The sequence below is a fragment of the Xenopus laevis genome, chromosome 4S, assembly GCF_017654675.1.
Source record: "Xenopus laevis strain J_2021 chromosome 4S, Xenopus_laevis_v10.1, whole genome shotgun sequence".
Classification (NCBI taxonomy): domain Eukaryota; kingdom Metazoa; phylum Chordata; class Amphibia; order Anura; family Pipidae; genus Xenopus; species Xenopus laevis.
Window position 1 is genome coordinate 100,809,423 of NC_054378.1, and position 26,996 is coordinate 100,836,418.

The 26,996-nt window shown below is 39.1% G+C and overlaps 1 protein-coding gene across 3 annotated transcripts in view; it reads right to left on the reverse strand.

Annotated features, from left to right (window-relative positions):
* Positions 1-11,613: 11,613 nt before the first annotated feature.
* The window catches only part of srebf2.S (sterol regulatory element binding transcription factor 2 S homeolog), a 36,544-nt gene continuing 21,161 nt past the window's right edge, over positions 11,614-26,996 (reverse strand). For all 3 annotated transcript variants that reach the window (XM_041561647.1, XM_018261236.2, XM_041561646.1), the window contains 12 exons: positions 26,529-26,721; positions 24,457-24,641; positions 23,059-23,320; positions 22,168-22,337; positions 21,633-21,795; positions 21,059-21,170; positions 20,629-20,738; positions 19,699-19,822; positions 19,266-19,431; positions 17,627-17,809; positions 17,420-17,531; positions 11,614-15,302 (listed from right to left, as the gene is read on the reverse strand). In XM_041561647.1, coding sequence (XP_041417581.1) covers positions 15,082-15,302; positions 17,420-17,531; positions 17,627-17,809; positions 19,266-19,431; positions 19,699-19,822; positions 20,629-20,738; positions 21,059-21,170; positions 21,633-21,795; positions 22,168-22,337; positions 23,059-23,320; positions 24,457-24,641; positions 26,529-26,721 — 2,001 coding nt within the window. In that variant the 3' untranslated portion in view covers positions 11,614-15,081. The remainder of the gene's footprint in view (positions 15,303-17,419; positions 17,532-17,626; positions 17,810-19,265; positions 19,432-19,698; positions 19,823-20,628; positions 20,739-21,058; positions 21,171-21,632; positions 21,796-22,167; positions 22,338-23,058; positions 23,321-24,456; positions 24,642-26,528; positions 26,722-26,996) is intronic.

A 26,996-nucleotide genomic window follows, 5' to 3' on the forward strand; every position in this document is an offset into this window, starting at 1 on the left:
AATCTCCAGTTATTGCTAAAAGGTCAGTGTCTCTCTATAAGGTCAGTGTCTCAGTCTCTCTATAAGGTCAGTGTCTCTCTATAAGGTCAGTGTCTCTCTATAAGGTCAGTGTCTCAGTCTTTCTATAAGTCAGTGTCTCAGTCTCTCTATAAGGTCAGTGTCTCTATAAGGTCAGTATCTCTCTATAAGGTCACTGTCTCAGTCTCTCTATAAGGTCAGTGTCTCTCTATAAGGTCAGTGTCTCAGTCTCTCTATAAGGTCAGTGTCTCTATAAGGTCAGTGTCTCTCTATAAGGTCAGTGTCTCTATAAGGTCAGTGTCTCTCTATAAGGTCAGTGTCTCTCTATAAGGTCAGTGTCTCAGTCTTTCTATAAGTCAGTGTCTCAGTCTCTCTATAAGGTCAGTGTCTCTCTATAAGGTCAGTGTCTCAGTCTCTCTATAAGGTCAGTGTCTCTATAAGGTCAGTATCTCTCTATAAGGTCAGTGTCTCAGTCTCTCTATAAGATCAGTGTCTCTCTATAAGGTCAGTGTCTCAGTCTCTCTATAAGGTCAGTGTCTCTATAAGGTCAGTGTCTCTCTATAAGGTCAGTGTCTCTATAAGCTCAGTGTCTCTCTATAAGGTCAGTGTCTCTCTATAAGGTCAGTGTCTCAGTCTCTCTATAAGGTCAATGTCTCTCTATAAGGTCAGTGTCTCTTTAAGGTCAGTGTCTCTATAAGGTCAGTCTCTCGCTATCAAGTCAGTGTCTCTCTATAAGGTCAGTGTCTCAGTCTCTCTTTAAGGTCGGTGTCTCATTCTCTCTATAAGGTCAGTGTGTCTCTATAAGGTCAGTGTCTCTCTATAAGGCCAGTGTCTCAGTCTCTCTATAAGGTCAGTATCTCTCTATAAGGTCAGTGTCTCAGTCTCTCTATAAGGTCAGTATCTCTCTATAAGGTCAGTGTCTCAGCCTCTCTATAAGGTTAGTGTCTCTCTATAAGGTGAATGTCTCAGTCTCTGTATAAGGCCAGTGTCTCTTTATAAGGCCAGTGTCTCTCTATAAGGTCAGTGTCTCTCAGTGATGTAGTTAGGAGGCCGGCAGGCCCAGACTGACAATTTATAGATTCTGGCAAATGCCATAGGGGATGTTATTAGATGCCATAGACACTCACAATTTATTTGCACTGTATGGGCCTCTCTGAACTTGAAATGCCTGGGCCTGTTTTTGATCCGAGTCCAGACCTGGATACTCCCCTTTTCTCAGACAAACAGTAGTGGGAATGTTTCCCTGTGGGTCTAACCCTGACAGCAGAATTCAGCGCAACAATCAATGGTAGATGGCTCTTTCTCATGAGCATTTTTTGGCTGCATTTCCCTGCAATCGGTTTAAAGGGATGGTTTAACTTTTAGTATGTTTTAACATTGCTTATTCTAAGCAACCTTTCAATTAGGGTTCTGGAAAACAATACCGGTCTTCCTATATATTTATCTTTTTCCTTATTTATAACATTGGGTTATAAAATACCAGCCAGGTGGCAACCCTACTTTCAATCGATCTTCATGAATTATTTGCTACAGATTTTGAATTGTTTGTCTTTTTCTTCTATTACTCATCTTTCTATTCAGGCCTCTGCTATATTCCAGTATCTTTTTCAAATCAGTGCATGGTTGCTAGGGTAATCTAGACCCTAGGAACCACATTGCTCGAATTGCAGAGCAGCTGGATAAAATTAAATAACTCAAAAACCACAAATATCAAACAATGAAAACCAATTGCAAATCATAATATCACTCTCTACATCATACTAAAAGTTAACTCTAATGTGAACAACCCCTTTTAGGGCTCTTATACATGGGCATCTTTTTCTGCGTTATGCATATATTATGCATATATTATGCATATATTTTTTAATGCAACAAAGTGCAGTTTTTTCCATTCCAAACACAACCCTCTGTTCTATTGACAGCTGAACACACATCAAGAACAACAAATTGCAATTGTTGCGTCTAAACAAACACACTGAAACACAAATGGAGAAAAACGCAACTCAGAATGCTCATGAACACGGCATAGCAGAATATACAGGAATCAATTAGCAAATGTGTTTATTTGCTCTAATGTTCCAGTGGAAAATGCTTGTGAGGAAGGGCCCTAAATTGTAATAGTGCGAAACTGTGACCACTTGCAGGTAACAGGGGAGCGACTAACAGTGCATGGTCCAGAGCCATCATGTCCCGACACAGTTACCGGATAAGAGAAGGTGTAGGAAACAGAATTGAAAGTGAATTAGCCATTGTCCCGTAATCGTCCCGTACTGGGAAAAGATGTCAACACTTTTAAGCAAGGTGCTTTTTCGGAACGTACCACTTGATCCTTGGATATATATACTGGGTAGACCCCTCGAGGGGAATCCCAAGTCAGATCAAAGGTTAATGAACCACATACTAACAGCGGCTCGGAGACTTATATGTTCAAAGTGGAAACAAAGATTAGCTCCTACTATGACTGAAGTGCAAGATAAAGTGGAAGACATACGTAGAATGGAATATATGTCAGCCATACATAATCACAGCAAATCGGCTTACGATAAGGTATGGACGAATTGGATATATCATTTTTCCAACATTTTCCCAACACCAACAAACTATAGGTGCAGTGTGGGCACCAAAATGCAATAATGCTAATGTATGTGGGGGCAGATGGGCTGGGGTGTCCTCCAACAATTTAACATATATACACAACAGAAATGGGACTATAACTCCCTGCCCATGTGACCCCCAACTGCTCAATTATAAATAAATGCTTCGAATGTATAAAAGGCAATATTTATTGTTCAACACTATGCCATGTATCAAATTAAAACCAATTAAAACCAAACTAAGCAGCGCTGCATGTACAAAGGGATCCCTTGTAATAATCTCTAAATGTATCACAGCATAAATAGCAATTAATATGCTGTAATATGAAAGTGGCGTATCTGGAACCAAACCGTAGCGCTCCAATCTTATGCCACAATCTCAATCTGTTGAGAGAGTAAACAGTCCCAGACCATCCGGTATTAATGTTCAATTGGTTGTGGCCAAAGCATAATACTGAAATGTCCCCAGGTCTAAAATGTGCCAAAGTCACCAAATATATGTGAGGCACCCCTCCAGCGTGAATCTCCTCAAGATATCGGTGTATTAACCCCGTTAAGTGTTAAGGGGGGATGCCGTGTTAACCGGAACCTTCACAAGGCACCCAATCAGGTGTGGGTGGATGCAGATGTTTGGAATAACCAAAGGACGCCTGAGTGGGGTGTCTGCAGATATTGATATCTCCCAGCGTGACCCGCTCAATAAATGTAAAAATATTACCGACCATGCGGAAGTCCGAGAGCAGTCCCACTATGAGTCCTTAAGATGACGTGTAGTAACGTCTCCACTGCGGTTCTGTGGTGAACGGTGTGCGGCAGTCCTGGCACTTTAGTATAGTATGTATTTAAAAGAAACATCATGTGACCGTGAATTCCAGATGCCCTAGACGCTGTTCCAATCAATTGTATCCAATGGTAAATAAGGTTACATGCACCCAGCAATTGGAGCTCCGCAACTTTTGTTGCCAATTGTTTTCCTTAAACGATTTGTAGGTTCCTCATATAGGAAGATCAATGCTGGGTTAGCAATGTAAGTAATAATGGTGGAAGTATACTATTGGATAACTCAATATTATTTCATGGCATCTCGGAAATAAAGGCATAATGATGAAAATCTCATAATAAAGACCAAATAAACAATGAAATAAATCAATAATGAATAGACCAAATTGAATTAAACAAGATGAAATAAGGCAAAGCACCAAAATATAATAAAGTATAACAAATGAACCTGAAATCAAAACGGAAAGAATAAAAACGAAAAAATAAACAAAAGGAAAATAAAATAAAAGAAAAGAAAAATAAAAATAAAATAAATGAAACAAATGAAAAATTAATTGATAAGGAAATTCCGTGCCCAGGACGACTGGTCTCAGCACATCCAGAGAGGAGGGGGGGGGGAGGGGGTTAATTTTGTGAGCATGGCAGGCATTGTCAACCAGTAGTAAGTTCGACAATGCCTTAATGCACTCCTTTTGATTATTGATGAATAAATGCTTGAAAATATAAATGTCCATTGAGTCCAAATTCTGACTTATAAGTATTGAGTCTGAAGATCCAAGAAGTCTCCAATTGAAGTAATCTGTTTTCCAAATCACCCCCCCTTATGTCTCCATGTAAACGATCTATACCCTGGAAAGAGCAGCCCGAATATTGACCATTATGTGAGCAGTATATGTGCTTGGCAATACTGGACGTGAGATTGCAATTCTTAATATCCCGTATATGTTCGTAAATACGTCTCTTTAGCATCCTTATTGTTTTTCCCACATACGTGCTACCACAATGGCACCACAATGTGCATGTATCATCACATATCATGCACTACCACATTTGTAGTATACTTATTTACCTGCCATTGTGGTAGCATGTATGTGGGGAAAACAATAAGGATGCTAAAGAGACGTATTTACGAACATATACGGGATATTAAGAATTGCAATCTCACGTCCAGTCAGAATTTGGACTCAATGGACATTTAAATTTTCAAGCATTTATTCATCAATAATCAAAAGGAGTGCATTAAGGCATTGTCGAACTTACTACTGGTTGACAATGCCTGCCATGCTCACAAAATTAACCCCCTCCCCCCCTCTCCTCTCTGGATGTGCTGAGACCAGTCGTCCTGGGCACGGAATTTCCTTATCAATTAATTTTTCATTTGTTTCATTTTTCTTTTTATTTTATTTTATTTTATTTTATTTTATTTTCCTTTTGTTTATTTTTTCGTTTTTATTCTTTCCGTTTTGATTTCAGGTTCATTTGTTATACTTTATTATATTTTGGTGCTTTGCCTTATTTCATCTTGTTTAATTCAATTTGGTCTATTCATTATTGATTTATTTCCTTGTTTATTTGGTCTTTATTATGAGATTTTCATCATTATGCCTTTATTTCCGAGATGCCATGAAATAATATTGAGTTATCCAATAGTATACTTCCACCATTATTACTTACATTGCTAACCCAGCATTGATCTTCCTATATGAGGAACCTACAAATCGTTTAAGGAAAACAATTGGCAACAAAAGTTGCGGAGCTCCAATTGCTGGGTGCATGTAACCTTATTGACCATTGGATACAATTGATTGGAACAGCGTCTAGGGCATCTGGAATTCACGGTCACATGATGTTTCTTTTAAATACATACTATTTCCGGTTTTCCGACCTCTTGACAAAGCCACGCTTGTGGCGAAACGGCTGTCGAGGTGCAGCGCGCGCTGAGCAAGTGAGGATCCCTTCATACAGGTCTAAAGTGCCAGGACTGCCGCACACCGTTCGCCACAGAACCGCAGTGGAGATGTTACTACACGTCATCTTAAGGACTCATAGTGGGACTGCTCTCGGACTTCCGCATGGTCGGTAATATTTTTACATTTATTGAGCGGGTCACGCTGGGAGATATCAATATCTGCAGACACCCCACTCAGGCGTCCTTTGGTTATTCCAAACATCTGCATCCACCCACACCTGATTGGGTGCCTTGTGAAGGTTCCGGTTAACACGGCATCCCCCCTTAACACTTAACGGGGTTAATACACCGATATCTTGAGGAGATTCACGCTGGAGGGGTGCCTCACATATATTTGGTGACTTTGGCACATTTTAGACCTGGGGACATTTCAGTATTACGCTTTGGCCACAACCAATTGAACATTAATACCGGATGGTCTGGGACTGTTTACTCTCTCAACAGATTGAGATTGTGGCATAAGATTGGAGCGCTACGGTTTGGTTCCAGATACGCCACTTTCATATTACAGCATATTAATTGCTATTTATGCTGTGATACATTTAGAGATTATTACAAGGGATCCCTTTGTACATGCAGCGCTGCTTAGTTTGGTTTTAATTGGTTTTAATTTGATACATGGCATAGTGTTGAACAATAAATATTGCCTTTTATACATTCAAAGCATTTATTTATAATTGAGCAGTTGGGGGTCACATGGGCAGGGAGTTATAGTCCCATTTCTGTTGTGTATATATTTTCCCAACATTCATACAACAACATAATCACTATGATCTTCCAGAATATAGGGGCCCAGAGCGCCTACACAGCACGCGCAGTTTATGACTGCAGAGAATGGACACGACTACGTTCTTTGATCAGGGCCTCTTTGCACTAAGTCCTCCTTTCAATTTTTCTGCGATACTTTAGACCTACACCTCCTACTTCCATATCACTCTTTGACTGGTTCACCCAGATACCATACTCCAAACTTTGATGTAGAGTGGGGCTGCACCTTGTGAAACCTTATGACACTGTGCTATTTTATTGTATTTAGTCAATCATATCCACAACCTTGCATACTTTAGTTTCTCAACTGTATAATTTTTTTTTTGTTTGTTTGTTTTTCCTATGTGTTTTTTTTTCTGTTTTCTTATGTTTCCTATTTTGTCCTACTTATTATTTGTGTAAAATTCATAAAACTACTTAAATAAAGAGTTATAAAAAGAAAGTGAATTAGCCATACCAACCCAGCAAATTGCTTCTTCATATGAATATTTGTCATAGAGATAGATAGATGATAGATTAAAGACAGATAGATAGATAGATAGATAGATTCAGATGTATAACCAGGGGCATAACTACAGAGGAAGCAGACCCTGTGGCTGCAGGGGGCCCAGGAGGTATAGGGGGGCCTATGAGGCCCTAATTAATGAGAAATGTCAATATACCTGTATATTGGTAAAACAGGACAACCTCTGTAAATGTTGGGGGCCCTAACATTAATTTGCTGTGGGGCCCAGTAGCATCGAGTTACTCCACTGTGTTCATTCCAAACAAACCTTTTCTGGAGGGATATATCTTCAGATTTCAGCCTGGCCTAATTCATGATGTTGCACAAGAGCTTACTGGTACAACACATTGATTTTGTAACTTGTCACTGTGTCTGTCCTGTAATGCTTTGCATGATGTTTAATTATGCTTTCCAGTGTTAATTTGTCCATATAGACTGATTCTCTGCACTCACTTGATCTCCTGGTTGTATAGATTGGCTTTACATCCTCATTCTGCCCTCAACACTCACCATTCAAATGGTTAATTGCCGGGTACTATTCCAAATATCAACAACAGTTCATGAAAGCAGTCACGGCCACGGCCCTCAATAGTATATCAAAGATTTTTATTCGTACATGGTAATCAACACGTTTCGGCTCTCAACGAACCGTCGTCAGGATATACAGTATATATGGAACAATGTGGAGCACACTGTAAACAGCGTTATTACCTGGATGCCGCAAGAAAAATATGCGAATAGTAAAAGATTGTGACACTCACAGGGTTTCTTTGTGCAAAAAACAGAAAAATCTTTATTTTAACTCAACGTTTCGAACCCACACGGGGTTCTTCATGAGGTGGTCTTTCTGAGCCAGTGGGCAGAGAAAGAGGAAAGTAATTTCATAGGCTCTTTTTTTAATGATAGTGCTTATTGTATCTCTGCTCTCACCTAAACTGTTTGTCATGTAAACTGCATGGATTGGCTAGTAATTACACATAATTTTTTATTTATTTTTTTTAGTCTCGAGAAAGTTGGCTCTCTGTTGTATGTTATCTAACCTTTAGTTTCTGCTTTTAAACTCTGCAGATGGTGAAGCCTTGTCCTGCAAGCCGACCAGGGGTGCTTCGCCAATGAGGCGAGTTGAGGCTGTCGCCTCAGCCGGCAGTGCCCCACTATGTACCAGGGACGGCAAAAATGCTGCTCCTGGTACTTTAAGAGCAGAATTCTAGCGCAGAGAGCGCAGTTAGGCTCTCTGTGCTAGCGTCCTGGCCCTCTCTGCCGTCCTCGTGGAACCCCCTGGACCCCCTCAGGCGCAAAAAGGTAAGTGCCCCTGCAGCCGACATTAATGAAAGGCCAAAGGAGGCTGTGGAAAACCAGTGCCAATGTTTGGAGGAAATGGAAGGTGATGTCATATGTAGAATTTCTACATACTCTGCTCTAGCTATAACTGTCTCTTACATAACCTGCACGCTTGGGACAGTCTTTATACATGTATTGGTACAATGGCAGCACATGTTGCTGTTTTTACATGACAAGTTAAGCTGACCCTCTGTTACATGTTATCTTACATTGTCATTCTACTTGCAGACTCTGCATCAGGTGGGCAGAGCCGGGCCAACCCGGCCAGGCGCCCTAGGCAACCTGGCCGGCCACGGTGCCGGCTTAGTGTGTGCTGAATCGCGCATGCGTGAAACTACGTGCCAGCACGCTTGCGCAAAGTTACGCGCATGCGCGCAAGCGCATTTTTCCGCAAATTACCAGCTGCAGCCAGGGAGACACAGGACCGGACATGGGGTAGGCGAAAGAGCAGGTAAGTGCCTAGCGCCCCCTCAGCTTTGCGCCCTAGGCACGTGCCTACTCTGCCTACCCCTAGTTCCGGTCCTGCAGGTGGGGCTTGCTCCAGCCAGGCATTCGTTCATGCCTATTCCACAGGCCAACGGGTGAAGGAAGAGGAAGGTAATGCTGCATTCCCTTTGTCTTTTCAGACTCATTCTCACAGGTCAGTGAGGCTGGTGTGGTGCCAATAAAGAGGAGGAAGAGAAGAGGCATTGGCCCAACACAGACTGGCATGTTCTTGCTAATAAGGGGCATTCAGCAGCAGCGAGCCAAAAATTTTTTTGTACGGGGGCCCCGTGATTTCTAATGGGGGGGGGGGGAGAGAGAGAGAGAGAGAGAGAGAGAGAGAGAGAGAGAGAGAGAGAGAGAGAGAGAGAGAGACTACAATCAAGCTCAGATATTTTATTATGGTTTTATACATCTATACTTGGTTGTAATGTGATTTTGGGGGAGGGGGATGATGAAAATGGATTGAGGCTACTTGAGCTGGTGTTGATTGATTGAGGGACACTTTATGTCTATGTAATAGATACTATATTTAATACTGGACTTGTGATGGTCGAATGTGACCCGTTTCGCTTCACCAAAAGTTTGCGAAAAAGCAATATTCACCAAAATGCATTGAAGTCTATGGGCAACAACATTTTTGACGCGCAACAATTTTTTACACTGATTACAGTCGAAGGGCATCATTTTCGTGGCAAAACTTGTCAAAAATTATTGCTCATCACTATACTTGACTATACTCTCCTTTTATTTGGATCCTAGTAACCAGATTGCCGAAGTTGCAACCTGGAAATCTGCTGAATAAAAAGCTTTACTTAAAAACAAATAATACAAAATGAAAACGATTGCAAATTGTCCCACAATATCACTCTACAATATTTTAAAAGTTAACACAAAGGTAAACACATGTTTTTTATTTATTATGTTATATAATGCTCTATTCATAGCTTTGCTAGCTGTTTTACATGACTTTTATATACTTTTTAAATCATTTGAATTCTTCTTCTGCCTCATTTCAACAGTAAGATGAGGGCTGCTGACCCCAGGAGCCCCTGATACCGTTTATTACTTGTTGTTTTATTTATGCCCTCTCCTATTCATATTCACATCTCTTGCTCACACTATTGCCTGGCTGCTAGGGTAAATAAGACCCTAGCAACCAGTTAGCTGCTGAATTATCAAACTGGAGAGCTGCTGAACCATAAAATTGAAAAACCATAAAAAATGAAGACCATTTGCAAAGTGTCTCAAAATATCAATGCCTGCATCATACTTTAAGGGGCAGATTTATCAAGGGTCGAATTTCGAAGTTAAAAATACTCCGAAATTCGACCATCGAATTGGAATACTTTCGTCTTTGAATATCAAAGAACGATTTGAAGGATTTCAGCGATCGATCGAATGATTTTACTTGGAAAAATGCTCTAGAAGGTCCCCATAGGCTAACATAGCACTTCGGCAGGTTTCATTTGGCGAAGTATTGAAATCGAAGTTTTTTTAAAGAGACAGTACTTTGATTATCAAATGGTGGAATATTCGAACTATTTTACTTCAAATCGAATTCGAAGTCGTAGTATCCTACAAAGGTCGAAAGTATCTTACAAAATTACTTCGAATTTCAAATTTTCTTACTTCGAAAATTCCGTCAAAATGACTTAGACCCTTGATAAATCTGCCCCTTAGTGATATTGACTCTAAAAAATCTCTTTTCAAAATATTAATCTGCATTAAAAGTTACCTATAGGTAACGTTGATTGTTTTTCACGGATAATTCTGCCTTTGTTAATAATTACTTGAAGTTCCTAAACCTGACAGTTTTGTCAGTCTGACTGTACCTTCTAAACCTGTCAGAGTTTCTAATGCTAACGGACTCCTGCTGCACAAAAATGGCTCCTCGTAGAGGAAAGTGGGTGTAAGAAAGGTAATGTAAAAGCATCAGGCAAATACTTTTAAGGCAAAATTATAAATCGCAAAAGAAAATGTTTTGATAGATATAAAAAAGTTTATTTTCTGGTGTCAGTATCTCTTTAGTTATTTAACAGTGAACTAGCCCTTTAAGTGTCTTGGCATAATAAATCATTTTCAAAAATGAATGGTCAAGGGTACCCTTGATAGAACAGAGTTTTTTCCAGTAATTTTCCAAATCCTCATAGCTTATTTGTTCAACACAGGCCCTTCCTCTTGTTCTAAAACCTCTCAATTGATCCCTTTGAACCTCTGGAACAAATTCTTATATGGCTCTTAAATCTTACATTTTTATTAGCTGCACTTACCTCAAACCAGGTAGCTCAGTAAGCCACATCTCCTCCATGCTGGTCTTTCTTATACTGTATTTCTTTTCACGGTATTGGGCCAGTTTTGTGCAACCCTCCTTATTTATATTCCTCTGATCTGTCTCAGCAGGAACTTCGCTCCAGCAGGAAGGAGAAAAAGTGAAGCACCAGCTAAATGTACACTGTGGGGCAGATTTAATAAGCTTGAGTGAATAATTTGAATGCAAAAATATTCGAATTTCGAAGTATTTTTTTGGGTACTTCGACCATCGAATTGGTCAAATTCGATCGAATGTAATGATTCGAATCGCGAAGTACTGTCTCTTTAAAGAATACTTCGACTTTATACTTCGCCACTTTAAACCTACCGAGGTGCAATGTTAGCCTATGGAGACATTCCCCAGCATTTTTCTACGTTTTTTTTAGGTCGAATAAAAATCCTTTGATCGATCGCTTAAAATCGTTCGATTCGAACAATTTCATCGTTCGATTGAATGATTTTTATTCGATCGAAGCTTTTGCGCTAAAATCCTAAAATATTTGAATTCGAAGGATTTTACTTTGAGGGTTTTTTAACCCTCGAAATTCGACCCTTGATAAATCTGCCCCTAAGTACTGTTCCTAAGTATTGTACCTGAATCTTGAAGACTATTACTACAGCACCACAACGGCCCTATGGTATGATAGGATGTTATGTAAGGCTAACAAGATGCAGAGAAAAAAGCAGTAAATGATGAAGTTGCACTGCAAAAACCCAAACATGTTAGTCTTTTTTTCATCTGAACATTCCATTACATGCAAAATATTTTTTAAAAAAATTATCTTTGTAAAGTAAAAAAAAAAGTAGTAGTCAAGCAATTGGTTAAACACGTTCAACGGTCCTCATCTTACAAAATGTCAGTTTATTCTAGAATTTTTTTAAAAAAAATAAAAACAAAATATGCCACATATCTCCAACTTGTGTTTATAAGGAATATACAATTCTTATTCACAGGGTCAAACAGCAGTACTACCCCTCCTTGCTGAGGCATAGTATCATGTCCATTTTATTTTTTTAACAAATGTGTTTATTTAGTTTTCAAACAACATGAAATAAATAACAACAAAGGAAATTTGGAGGTACATAAAAGAAAATTCCGTTGTCAATGTATTCATAGCTAATTATCTAGAACAAACCACGTTTCAAGTTAGTATAGCTAACCTTAGTAAATTCTGATTTAAAGGGCATGTAAAGGCAAAAAAATAAGATACCATTTTTACTTTCTTTAATGAAAAAGAAATCTATCTCCAATATTAAAAAGTGTGTACTGTTTTTATAAGAAACCTGACTGTATGAAGTGAAATTCTCCCTTCATTTACTGCTGTGGATAGGAATTGTCAGACGGTCCATAACTGCTGAGCAGGGAAACAATCATACTTGTGAACAGCAGGGGGAGCCCTCGCCTTACTTTCCAGCCTTTCAGAACTCAAGCAGCTTTGTTTCCGTGTAAAGCAGTCGGCGACTGTGTAGATTTGTATTGGATTTTATTTTTGCCTTTAAATCCCCTTTAATGTTTCCAACTCCAGCTCCAGGGACAAAGATCATGGAGCCAGATTTTAACAGATAAACTGGGATTCTATTTGGAATATTATTTTGCTGCTGCCACTGGTTCTGCAGAGTTGGAGAAAGTTTGTATTAAACAATACAAAAACTATAAAATTCACATTAGATTACATGACAACACAGGACCCAGTGCAGTTTGTATATTCTGATTATTAATCAGCCTTGCTGTATCAGCGTCTGGCAGATATTATTTGACTTGTGCTGTTTTGATAATTTATGACGATCCCTAAGCAGCCCAGCAGCCTATCTTGGACTGTCAATTTATTTCAAATGGGCATCTTGCAGAAATTTAAGACCGTTCTCTGGAGCATCAGACGACTATTGGTAAAGGTTTTTAAAATATTCTGCCATTATTTTAGTTATGTCTTGTGTGTCCCGAGCCCATCCCATGGGTGTTTTCAGTTTCTGAATGATTGTATTTCACTGTTGTCTTTTAACTATATTTGCTAATAATTTCCCTGATTTGTTCCCCCATCGATAAAATCTATTTGCTGTATGACTCAGTTTGTGTTGCATTTGCTCTGTCAATAAAGTGTCGAAAAGTGCCTTTGTGTCCGTGTATGATTAAGTGTTGATGACACGAAACGCGTAAGGCTGTGGACACAAACTTTCTTTACTTTGAACGATTGACCTGGTGGAAGTATGCCTTCTTTGAGTGCCTGCTCCTAATTGGTTTTTCGGTTTGTCCACTCCCTTGCTGAGGGCCACTTCCCTATTGTGGTGAGTAATCATTTACCTTTGAAGACCCTAATACTACAGATGTATCGTGTATTTCTTTTTGTCCGTCGGTGAGTTAGTGAATTTAAAATGTTTGCATGCCTGTGTGAGCTTCTTTTGTAATAATTGATATCTTTCAGCAAATTACTTTTTCCGCTTAATCAGATATGATATAATGTGACCCCGTAACACTGGTTTAGCAGTGGCCCAAAGAAGTTTTTATTATCCCCAGTGTGTTAAATTATCGTCAATATAATTTGCCCAATTTTGTTCGAGATAGTTTCTAAAATCTTCATTCTGAGACAGGTAGGTTGGAAATCTCCAATTGTGTGAATAGGGTGTATCATGTACATTTATTTAAAAAAATAAATACATGAAAGAGTTATTTACATACAAGTGATGATGCAAGTGAGCCAAGTACTCTCCAAACTCGTTGCAGAAAGTAATGAGCCAGATAGCTCCCAAGGAATATATGGGGTCCATTAAAGCATAACCAAAGCAGAAGGTGAATAAGCATCTTGGAACTTTACACACAAGCTATTATGTTTTAAATTAACTACATTAAAATACAGCAGTCTCCTTTCTTTAAAATCAGTAACAATTATGTACCATTACCATTCTTATTTAAAGGAATATTACTCAATGAGATTTTACTCAAGCAAAACTGCTGCCTGCTTTGCCATATTAATCCATTTTTCTATACCAAAAATTAACACATTTTACATGGGAAAAATATTTCCAATTTCAATACTAAAGCACTAAGAGCTGAAGTATATATATATATATATATATATATATATATATATATATATATATATATATTTATATATCAGAACAAGGCACATATCCAAGCGTTCCCACTAGCTTTTTAGATGAGTGCCTTAAAGGGCTCAAGAAAGCCAGGACAGAATAGAATAGTGCCAACATAAAGGAGCAGCAACAAAGTCAGGACCAGAATAGTGTCAACATTTACAAGCAGCTTTCATAGCAGTTTCTTTAACCGCTTGACTGTTGTAAAAAAAAAAAAAAACATTCTATGGTATGAGCTGTCAGGGACTGCCAACTCCATAATTTTACATTACAAGACTATGCTTTGATCTATGCCATTCAACATGTCTATTAATGAAGTACATACTGATCCCAGTGCCCTGGCACTTAAAGGGTTAACCAGCCCATCTGTAGCGAATGGGCTGAGCAGGAATGATATAAATTATTTGAAATAACAATCCAGGGTTTCAGCGTCTATTTTTTATCTTTTTTACAAAGCAGTTTTATTTTCTCAAGGAATATGTTTTTTTTTCCCCTTATGGTATTTGAACAGGAAATAGTAACATGCTCAGCATTTAATACTTGAGCCTCTACACCAACTGCACCAGACTCATAAACAAGGAAGAGGAAGGCAAGATCTGTGCATAACGTTAGGTCTGGAAGTGAAATAAGTTGGTGTTAAATAGGAGATCTGGATATTTTAAATGTAAGGCTCTTTGGCAGAGAAAGACAGGTGTTTTATGTCCTGATCTTAAGTTCATTCTGCTAGCTTGGGTACATGTTAACTGAGGGATCGGTATACTACAACTACATGTTATGTGTGAGTAGAGCTTTGATGTAAGACATATCAGTGTGACAGTTGAAAATACCTTAAATGTAGCAGTAGCAAATGGGAAAGAAATATTACTTTAGTAATCCCATTGCTAAGAGCCTGCAGAAGCAAGGGCTAAAAAAAAAAGCACTATATTACATGTACCCTGAGAACGAGGTGAACTATATAAAAAAAAAAAGAGACTTGAATAGTATCAAGGTGTGATGCTCAGAAAATGTATATTTCAAAGCAAAGCATGGTCTGCTTCAATTTCTCTTTACTATCCTGGAGGAGATCCCTTATTGAGACTGTACAGTTGACATCATTGAAAAACCCCATTGAGCCATGAAGTCTCTGGGATTTAAACCTCTTAAAACATTGGATTTGTTCAACCCAGACAGCTGGAAAAAAAGCTGATGTCTTTTAGGACAGGTCCAGGTGTGTGTCCTTTTCAGGAGGCTGCCATAGCAGTACCGCCACTCAGCTTTACCATCATTTGCTGACAATCGTGGTAAGAGCGACGGTCGCCCACTTTCTCAAGAGTTCGGGCAGCTTCGGCAAGCATGACTGCTCTCTGCCCAGGGGATGATAGGAATGAAAGTGGTAGGTGTCGACAGGCCAGAAGAATAGCTGTAGCTCTCTCCCGTTGCCCAGGTAATGAGTCCAGGTCACCTGTTGGCAGAAAAACAAACTAGTAAAATAAATGCAAATAATGTGATATATAATTTTACATCCAATCTAGAAGAGATAGAGAAAGAAGTCACGTCTTTCTTTTGATGCATAACTAAACAAAAACAAGTATTCTATCCCCATAATTTCCTCTCTGGGGGGCCATGAGACATGCAGATCTAGATATATTTAGCAAATGTGTGCATACAGTTACTGTAGGCACTAGTCATGTCTGTTCCTTACTTCCAAAAAAGTGCTCTTTAAGCAACTATTGTAAGTGTACAGAGAAACCCAGAGACCAATATTCATCTTCTTAAAGGAGAACTCCGGCTTCCAAACCAAAATTTAATAAAGAGGCCCGCATAACACAGAAACCCCTAATATACCCATTGCAGTTGCCTTCAAAAAGTATAAATAAATGCCATTTTCTATGCTGAAATCCAGCTGTTTTAACAGTTCTTCTCTTTCTGCATCATTTGAAATCCTGCCAGGGAAGGAGGGACTAAACACTGATGTTACAAATTGTAACAACTTCTCCACAGCTTACAGACAGCATGCAGGAACTACATAACCCACAATGCATTGCACTGTGATGTTCTGTTCCTTATTGAAATCACATGTGCAGGGAATTGTGGGGTTTGGAGGATGCAGGCTGAGGACAGATGGTTGCTGATACAAAGTAACAGTAGTCAGTCAGCTCAGCAAAGTAGTCAGATCTGCAGGAGAGCAGGGGGCTAGGGCTTAGGGAACTGTTCCAAACCATTAAAAATCATGAAAAGTCTGCATATTTTTTAATTGATGTATATTACAAAGTTGCTTGAAATTATGTTTACTTTTCAAAAAACTCAAGTTATGTTTGTGTGGAGTTTCCCTTAAAGCAATAGGGATGTAGCGAACGGCGGAAAAAATGTTCGCGAACATATTCGCGAACTTGCGACAAAACATGCGAATAGTTCGCGAACGTCGCGAACCCCATAGACTTCAATGGGAAGGCGAATTTTAAAAGCTAGAAAAGACATTTCTGGCCAGAAAAATGATTTTAAAGTTGTTTAAAGGGTGCAACGACCTGGACAGTGGCATGCCAGAGGGGGATCAAGGGCAAAAATGTATCTGAAAAATCCATTGTTGACACAGCGCTGCGTTTTGTGCTGTAAAGGGCAGAAATCACACTACGTCACTCAGGTGATGTTTCTGGACACGGAATGTGAAAAAGCTCACACAGCTAGGTGGCACTTGGTTAAAGACTGGGCAAACAATGCCTGCAAGGGCAACGTATACACTACAGCAGTGGATACGGAATATATTATTGCTGCTTGGAAAACGTCACTCAGGTGGTGTTTCTGGAGACGGTATTATTATTGATATTTAGACAGAATGTGAAAAAGATCACACAGCTAGGTGGCAGTTGTTTGAAGAACAGATGCAGATGAGAGATCAGGACAGCTGCCCACAGCAGCTACATACAGAGCACTGCAGTAGAAGGTAGATTACTAGCCAGCAAAGCTACCTAACCTAAAATGTCCCTCAAATCCCTGCAGAGTTCTGTCCCTACAATACAGAGCAGTATCAAGTAGATTACTAGCCAGCAAAGTTACTATCAACTGTCCCTCAAATCACTAACAGCTCTCTCCCTACACTAGCTCTTCCAAGCACACACAGGCAGAATGAAAAAACGCTGCAGGGCTTCAGTTTATATATGGAAGGGGAGTGATCCAGGGGGTGTGGGGGTGGTCCAGGAGGGAGAGCTTCCTGATTGGCTGCCATGTATCTGCTGGTCTGGGGTGAGAGGGCAAAAATAAGCGCCAGCTAAGGCGAACCCAAATTGGCGAACGTCGCGCGACGTTCGCGAACATTCGCCGAACGCGAATAGTCGATGTTCGCGCGAATTAGTTCGCGGGCGAACAGTCCGCGACATCCCTATAAAGCAATCATAGCATTCTGCCACTTTGACAGCTTTAAAGTTTAATATGGGATTAGGGTTAGCCTTTTGTTCATAACCCTGTAGGTACCTCACTGTGTAACACAATTTATAGGAATATATATTTTAAAGGAGAACAAACCCTTTCATGCACTATAGGCATTGTATGCCTTTTAGTAGTCGCACAGACTTCATTACTAACCTTGTTTATTTGCAAGTGCTGTGCGTTTTTGCAAGCTATGTTGCAGAAGCTGATGTGTACGGGTTGGACTTGCACCAGCCATCAATCGTACTGTGGCTTCATGGAGGAAGAGCTAAAATGAAAGAGATGCCATATGATCAGCTGATATTACAGTATAAATCAGATATACCTAACCTAACCTCCTATTTCTACATAACACACACAAACCTTGCAGTGGGCAGGTTTAAAGATGAAAGACAAACGACGCAGACTGCTGAGATCACGCTGGAATCCTGTTAGGACAGAAGTGGGTGCATGAATAGATTCTCCAGCTGCTGGACTGGAGGACTGTTTCTGCCATAAGGAAGTGCGCAATGAAAGCAGAAGGTCGCAAATTAAAAGTTGCACCACCTAAAAGTATAAGAGATTGAGAGTGTTAATAAAAGAAGCATTTAGAATTCCAATTTTTATTTCCAAAACACTAACTAGGGATAGGTGTTTAGAATGATCTTTATTATGATAGTTATGTGAAGCCTTTAAGGGGCCTCTAAAAATTTATTTTCCTCATCTGTCAGGTGACATGACAAATATATATAATTTACGTTTCCAAGCAAGTGACATAGTAAGTTAAGTTGAAAAAGAAACACACATCCATAAAGTTCCACCTTTTACATCTATATATAACCTGGCTAACTGCTAGTTGATCCAGAGGAAGGCAAAAACTTTTCTTGTTCCTTTAAATAAGAATTACTTTATTTGAGCAATAAATTCTGTACTTCAGGGAGACCCAAGTACCTCTGTATCTCATAACAGCCATATATGAAGACAGCTGGAACCACCTTACTGCACTGAAGAAACATTGCACAAAATTCAAGGTGACATGCAATGCAACAACAATGCACAAGGGTGACACCAATATTGTACCGATGAACTCTACACCTGTCATGTGTTCGCATTCAAGGCTACACCGAACAGATATATTTCAAAGGTATGATTAATTTCAAAGGTATGATTAAGAACAGTTCTACTTAAACATTTTCAACGGACAATAGAAAAAAACAGAACAGCACATTAACTAATTAAAATGGGGTTGTTCACCTTTGAGTTAACTTTTAGTATGATTAGAGAGTCATATTTGCAACGGAAAATCATTTTTTTGATTTTTGATTTTTTTATAATTTGTGAGTTATTTAGCTTTGTATTCAACAGCTCTCCAGTTTTAAATGTCAGGAATCTGGTTGCTGGGGTCCAAATTACCCTAGCAACCATGCATTCATTTGAATAAGAGACTGGAATATGAATTGGAAAGAACCTGAATAGAAAGATGAGTAATCAAAAGTAGAAATAACAATACATGTGTAGCTTTACGGAGCATTTGTTTTTAGATGGGGTCAGTGACCCCTTTTTGAAAACTGGAAAGCGTCAGAAGAAGAAGGCAAATAATTCAAAAACGATAAAAAATAAATAATGAATACAAATTGAAAAGTTGCTTAGAATTGGCCATTCTATAATATATTAAAGTTAACTTAAAGGTGAACCACCCCTTTAATGCCAGAGCAGCAGATTTGAGGATACGTGTTAAATATACCCAGGAAACTTTTCTGTCTCCCGTTCCTCCCCCTTTCCCCTTTTGTACAGCTGCAAGATGGCAAGACTGATATAGGATAACTCATGAAGTCACAAGAGGTGACTAGATACACATGGACGATTTCTATGAAACGATGCACAGAGTTACCGGTAAATGATACACAAGCAGCTGATTATATGTTATATTTTATTGAATTTATTATTGGTTATAATGAAAACCAATAAAAGCAATAAATAAAAAAATATATATATCTAGGAAAAATAAATACAGAAAAGTCACCTTGTTGAGATTTGTGTTGCCGGTGCTGCTCATATTCAGACTGTTCCACAAGAATGTGCTGGCTTTCTCACAGTGATAGAATGAGCTCTGCTGGCCATCACATTTACCAAGTACAGCTGCTTGCATGGCTCGGCACACATGGATCACTGCTTTCACCAGAGGGTTACTATAAAAATCAACACTGTTATTAGGATTTGATGACATAAGGCTCTAGAGCTATTTTTTTTAAATAAAATGATACAACTAGCTGTTGAACCTATTCTTTAACGCTTAGGGAAGTCCTTAAATACAACCCCTTCTAAACAATCTTTATGTTATTTAAAAGCCAGGCATGTGCCCAAAAAAATAATTGTTTCCATAATTCTTGAATGGTGAATACCCAGATTCTTGAATGGCTACAGATTGCCGAGCAGGTTATGGGAATGGTACTTACTCAGAGTCAAGGAGCTTAGGAATTCTTTCTACTTCTGCAAAGTGTGATTTCACCACAGAATCATCCCCTTGTAACCAGCCAATAGCCATGGAAGATACAGAGTACCACCAGCGACAGATAGGATCTGTACATAAATGTAGGTCTCGTTATATGGTGTATATTTATCAAAAAAAAAAGAGAAAAAAGATCCCAACAAAATGCAATTAATTATAGAAACAAAGATATAACAAAGACAAGCAGGGGTGTAACTACAGAGGAAGCAGACCCTGCGGCTGCAGGGGGGGGGCCCAGGAGGTATAGGGGGCCCCATGAGCAGACCCAAATAATGAGCGATTTCAACATATATTGGTAAAACTCTGGATATGTTGTGGGCCTGAAAATTAATTTACTGTGGGGCCAAGTAAAATCTCCACTGAAGGCAAGGGTATTACTCTGTGCTGATATAGCTGCCTCTACTTCTCTTGGAAGGTGGCGTACACAAACAAAATACAAGTAACATACTTCTGTCTTCTGCCAAACTTATAATTAGCCTTCAAACTGCCAGCTGATGACACAAAACATCATTCCTGGCTCACAATTAATTCACTTATAGTTGTCAGAGACAGCTCAAGCAGAGCAGGATTTTTTTTGCTGCTGGCTATTTTACACTCCAAGATTGTACTGTAATATTTACCTCACACGTTTACTTTTATGCATCTAAATTGTAAAATGTTTGAGAGCAGGGAGGTGAGCCTTTAATATATTATATGGATGAATTGCTCTATTTCTTAAATATCTTGTTTATATTTGAATGCACTGCATAAAATGTGTAACAGTACAGCAAACTGTTGCAGTGGAAAATACCTGGAACAGTTATGCACTTACATTATGCAAACAGATGTCTACCACTTTACTATTTTAGTTTCAACTTGGCTATCAAACAAGCTTTACCTGCCGAGGACATGGGAGAAGATCCACTGAGGGGAAGAGAGGCAATGTTCCCCACGGAATCTGCAAGCCCACTTAGAAGTTTCAAATATTCTTGAGCTCTGGAAAACTCACTAGAAAAAAAATACAGTTTAGGTAACAAATAATTTAATAAAAATACAAAATTCCCTCTAATTGGAGGCAGGTTTCCTCTTGGAGATTAAACACTTTCTGTAACATATTTCCACATTTGCAATAAACAGGGAACCAATAAAAAGAATGTCTGGATGGTAGAAATCCTTTTATTGCCTTTATTGCCCATATGCTACCAAAAAGTCTGTAACCAAACTAATAGAGAGAATTTCTATGCCCAATACCTGTCTCTTAGTCATTTTTCACAGTGCTTTGCTACCCCCTTAAAATTGCTTATTTCCACTTGAAGCTAAATACCTACCAACTCTCTTCTTCAGAGGCTGCTTTACTGGTTTCTGGTTTTGCCATGGTGTACATTGCTTTTTCCAACAAAGACTCGCAAAAAGCACGATGAATCTGTGTAACTGGATCGGCTGCATTGCAGAAATTAAAGGGGTCAGTCAAACGTTTCCACTTCTAAGTGTTAAAATACAAGATTACAAATGGATCTCTATATGATCCTAAAATATTAACTAAATGTATACAGCAATCTAGTAACAGTTCTATTTCAGGCCCTGCAGCTCACTCTGCCTCTGGAGTCTACTGTCACCTGACAATGCAATTTAACTAGACTTTCCTTGTTTAAATTCAATACAATACATTGACACTCATGCTACACCTGTGCTATAGATGCAGGACGATTTTCAGTACTAACTATCAGTTCATCTTTGGGATTTAGAATTTGAACAATATATGCAGTTGCATATACTTGAAGTAGCCTGTGCTATTATGTAAAAGCTATATCAACCTAATGAGAACTATTACAGCTGACTTGCATGCCAACTGTATACATGTATGTACATGAATACGCAGTTATTAACTGTGCAATAACGTACCTGGGTTTCTTGAAGAGGTGTAAAGAGAGTCTTTAGCTGCACTCTTCAGTGCCCAGTTAGAATAGATGAAAAAGTATTTCCCCAAAGGGTGTGCAAGCCATTGCATAGGGTCAGGAATGGTTTCCTCAGAAGAAGCATTTTGTGCACATCCAAGGAAATATGCCTGTGTGCATTATAAAAGTTAATGTCTACATACATACTGTTCTGAAATTAAATTGTGAATTAGGTGTGGGCATTTATAGCCCAAAAACAGAAAACTGGAATGGACTGGAAAATACAGTGGATAAGTAACAAAATATTAATGTTTCAGAGAGGTAGTATATACATATGGGTATATATATTTACAGGTCCACCATAAGAATAAAATATTTGACATCATCTTAGAGCAGAGGGCTATGCTATCACAAAGTGGGTTGAAGCAGAACCATTCTGACTATTACAGTTTTGTTCCAGGTCACTGTTAAAATACAAAGGAAGTTTCTTTTTTTTATGTTTTTCTTCTAATTTTGTATTCAAATAAAACTTTGAGACTTACAGTGAGAAAGCGGAATCTAGTTGGGAAACTGGTTTTCATTTGAATGGCTGTTGTGAGGTGGATTTCTGAAAGTAAAGTTGGTGAGATCTTGTTGCCAGCACATTCGGCCAGATTTACGGCACAAAGGGCAAGGTTGAGACCTGAACAGTTCCAATTAGATGGCAGCTTCCCTGAAAACAAAACAAAAACTGATTAAAGAAGAATGCAATGTGCTTATAAATGGTAAAAATGATTACGCACTAAATACTATAAAATACCCCACTAAACACTTGATCTGGCAAGTTCTGTGAACTGATTTCTGGAACTTTGGTGTTGCCAAACATGGTGTAATAATTAACAGAGAAGCTGTTCTCTGATTTAGCACCATCAAGGTATAATAAAATGATCACAGAAATGTGGATAATGCTATTTTACTGTTGCTGCACGCTCTAGAACAGTGGTTCCTAAACTGTGGAGGGGCCTGAAGATACAGCAGCCAGGGTCACCTATTAGTGAGATTTGGTGAGAATGCTTATTTAGTATCCTTGACAAAGACTGAAGCACAAGTTGAAGGTCAAAATAAAAATTAAATAAACATTTATTTGAGGCTCACGGGAAGTCTCAATTTCTGATGTTCTCCCCCATCCTGTAACTGGTAGCGGGATTCTGAAAAAATTTTGGACCTCAAAGGGACTTTGATATCCAGCAGATAACAGCATGCCCCTTTCAACATGCTATTGCTGCTAATAATAATAATAAATATAAAGGGCACAACTGGGAAAACAATTAACGGTGACAGAAGACCCTGGTGCTAAAACTTTTCCATTCCTGTAAGAGCAGCATTGCAACGTTTTTTTCGATTAATTTTCTATTCTTTTTTTTGCAGACTTTCCATCTATTAGTAGTTTTTACCTGTGAGATGCAGTTGGTGCAGTTTGTGGTATACAAGGGCGGCATCCCTTGCACTGGTTGTTGCTTCATCTTGAAACTCTGCTTTTTTGCAGTACCCAGGGGAGTGTTTTAGCAGCCAGCGGACAAGGCTGATCTTTTGCAGGCTACACCGAATGATGTTCCAGGAAAGGCTGCATGCTAGATCAAACCGCGAGGCAGGTAATGAGCGTCCCAAAACACACAAGCATGTCTGAAAGTTCAAGGCTGCTGCGCTAAAATCCCCCTGGAAACAAGGCAAAGATGGTAAAAACACTTGTAAAACAGCCCCTGCAGCTGAAAGAAATATCTACTTTAAAAAAAAAACAAAAAAAACATACTGAATGAATAATAAAAACTTTTGTTATCAAGTGGTCTGTCCTGTTTAGTACAGCATTTTGAAATGGCAGATGGCACTTGGGTAACCAAGGATTCTTCTGAAAAAATAATCACTAAGACTGTTATTACAAATCTACTACTCACTCACACTTAAGGATGTCAGAATGTTTCTGTGGGGGCATGTAAGTCTGCACTTTGAAGTGTCTGAGCCCAAAAATTCTTGTGTAAACGGTCTGTTTGGATCAGCAAGTCTCTTGTTTACATGCAGCTATATGTTTGCATTAAAGGAGACATGTAGCATAACCAAAAACCCCTCGAATCATGTGGACAATAATGAATAAAGTGATGTTTAATTTTGGGCTAAAAAAATCATATCTTTATAAATGGAAATGGCCCCTTTGTTAGAGGTTCCTATAGATCTACTATGGTCTCAGTCTGTGTTTCAAATAAGGGATAGGTGTGTTCTAACGGTCCCTGCCTGAAGCACAGCAGGAGGAAAATAGTTAATCACAGCTTGCATTCACACAAGCAAATACAGGCTACAGTTCTCTATCAGGTTATCCTAGCTGCTGACTGGTTCCTATCCTACAGGGCAGTGTGCTGCCAGCTTCCCTGCTCAGCTTTCAAAAGGAGGCATCAGGAAGGGGTACAGATGGGAGGGACTAGTAGGCATTTTTGTAAAGCCAATCTGACTGGCTAAATTTCTAGAGATGCACCGAATCCAGGATTCGGGCTTTTTCAGCAGGATTCGGATGAATCCTTCTGCCCGGCCGAACCTGAATTTGCATATGCAAATTAGAGACAGGGAGGGAAATTTTCAAATGCAAATTAGGATCGGTCAAATCTATCGCAAAGGATTTGGGGGTTTGGTCGAATCCAAAATACTGGATTCGGTGCATACCTATGAATTTCCTTAACAGCTAACCCTGTTAAGGAAGCCAAAGCTCACTGTAATTTAATCAAAGTTTAGATACTAAAAATATGCTTGTTTCTAGTAAAGAAATTGTGCTTGCATTTAACAACACTGAGAAGCTTTTCTTTTACCTTAGCAAGATCCAAATCTGCCTGCTTGCGATGTCTCCAGAATTTGACAGATGAGCGGGAATGTAGACGGGTCACAGGCTCTCCATGGATGAGTAATTTCATGAAGACGCTGAGAACAATCACTCCATTAACAAGCCAAAGGATTAAGGTGGGTATAAGCCAATCAAACCAGCTGCCATAAAAACCTGTAACGTTTTCAAGAAGAAGATACAGCTGTGCTTAAAGGTCCAGTAACATAAAAAAATTAAAAAAAAAAAAAGAGTTTCTACTTAACGAAAAAAGTCTTTATTAATAAATTACTTGCCGATTCTCTGCTTGCACTCCTGTTCAGAAACGGCGACAGGGCAACGATCCATCGTGTGGTGCTCGATTTCTCCTCCCTGGCTATCTCCTATAGAAGGCAGGGAGGAGAAATCGAGCGATGCATGATGGATTGTCGCCCTGTCACCATTTCTGAAGAGCAGAAGCAGAGAATCGGTAAGTAATTTCTTAATAAAGACTTTGCGAATTTAACGTTAAAACTGTCTTGGTGTTTTGTTTTTTTTTCATGAAGTAGAAACTCATTTTTAAAAAAAGATTTTTTTATGTTACTGGTCCTTTAATAACTTTCTCAGGAAAGCAGTTTGACCGTGACAGTACCCCAGGCAGAAAGTTTCCCCCAGTGATGGAGCCTAGCTGTGCACATCAGCAGTTAAGTCCTTGGAAATCCTTGCACTGCAAAAAAGTATGCTACAGTATAACACTGTCATTGCTGGTTCTTTTAATTTGTTGTCTGTTTTAAGTGTTGTCTGGTTATTCTGTCATATTATTAATGAAGGGAGGGAGAATAATTAAAGGCCTCTGGCAGAATAAGAGGTGGAAAAATAGTTATCTGAAAGGTGCTCTGGGAGACTGGTGCATTCTTACCTGTTGATGTGCCAGTCCCCGGATGCCTCAGCACAGACACACCTCCAGCATGTCATAATGTCAGACTCACACTTAGGGGGTTATTTATTAAAGTCCAAATGGCAAAAACTTGAAAAATTCAAGTTTTTTTTTACTATAAAATCCAATTTTTTGTGTGGAAAAAAACCTCAAATTTTTCGAGATTTATTAAACCCTGAAAAAGTCCAAATCCGAAAATCCAGTATCTCAGACCTACAGAGGTTGTATATAAGTCAATGGGAGAGGTCTCTATCCTGTTTGGAAGTTTCTGTGGTCTGCCAGAAAATCCAACAATTTCAGACAAAAATCAATTTTTTCATGTTTGTCCCTGATCCGATTAAATTGTGCTTTTATAATAATAAATACGGTCTAAATTGTGGATTCTAGTTTGGTTGGACTTTTTTTATTTAAATAGTCAGAAAAATGTGGAGAATGCATTTGGTAGCAGGGTATACATTCCTGGTGTCCACTTCAGGTTTGGTGCCCTTTTGAGGTTTAAGAACCAGCAGCACTGAACAGAAAGATGGGAGGTGTGCATGCACAAAGCCATTTATGGACTGGCGAGTTGACATTTAAAGGAGAGCCTGCTGGTCTCCCAGTATGTCTTACACCAGTGGTCCCCAACCAGTAGCTCATGAGCAACATGTTGCTCTCCAACCCCTTGGATGTTGCTCCCAGTGACCTCAAAGCAGGTGCTTATTTTTGAGTTCCAGGCTTGGAGGCCTGGAGGAGAAGTTTTAGTTGCATAAAACCAAGTGTACTGTCAAACAGAACCTCAATATAGGTTGACAATCCACATAGAGGCTACCAAATGGCCAATGACAGCACTTATTTGGCAGCCCAAGAACATTTTTATGCTTGTGTTGCTCCCCAACTCCTTTTACTTCTGAATGTTGCTCGCGGGTTCAAAAGGTTGGGGATCCCTGTCTTACACTATGCAGGCAAGGCAGAACATGGGAAATTATATTACCTGTATAAAAGTGACTTCATTGGGACATGTACCAAGGTATACAGCTTGTAAAGTAAGGTTTGTTACCATACTAAATCAGATCAATGATTATTAGTCCAAACTTGACCATATTAGAAGGAAAACTCTGAAAAATTGGAACTAATTTTTTCAACCACCCAGAGAAATAAGAGCATATTACCTGACATTTCAATACCAAGCATGTTTCTCCCTGTTCCATGTTGCACTGCTCTCTCAGAGTACTGGCCACTTTCAGAGTGTAACAAAGATGTCAGGGGGTTGAAGGATAAGCACAGGAATGTCATGGTGCAAAGAAGCATCCGTGAACGGTCCATCATACCCAGTCCTGTGGGGGAGTCCGGTTCATCTTTTACCTTCAACAAACAATTATTTAAGAAATTTCAACAATTATCATGGTAGAGAAATACAAAATAAAATCTGTGCTAATGTGAGTAGAGACACAGATACATTAAGTTATGGTACAGGAAATGTGCACAATGAAATAGCTTGTTTAACAGAATCCTTATAAGAATTATATTTTATGATATAGATAAATCTTAACCTAAAATGCCCATGGTATGAGCCACCTTGCAGTGATGATCTCAAGAGTACGGAGGTCAGCAAATTGAAATTCTCCAAAACTCTATCC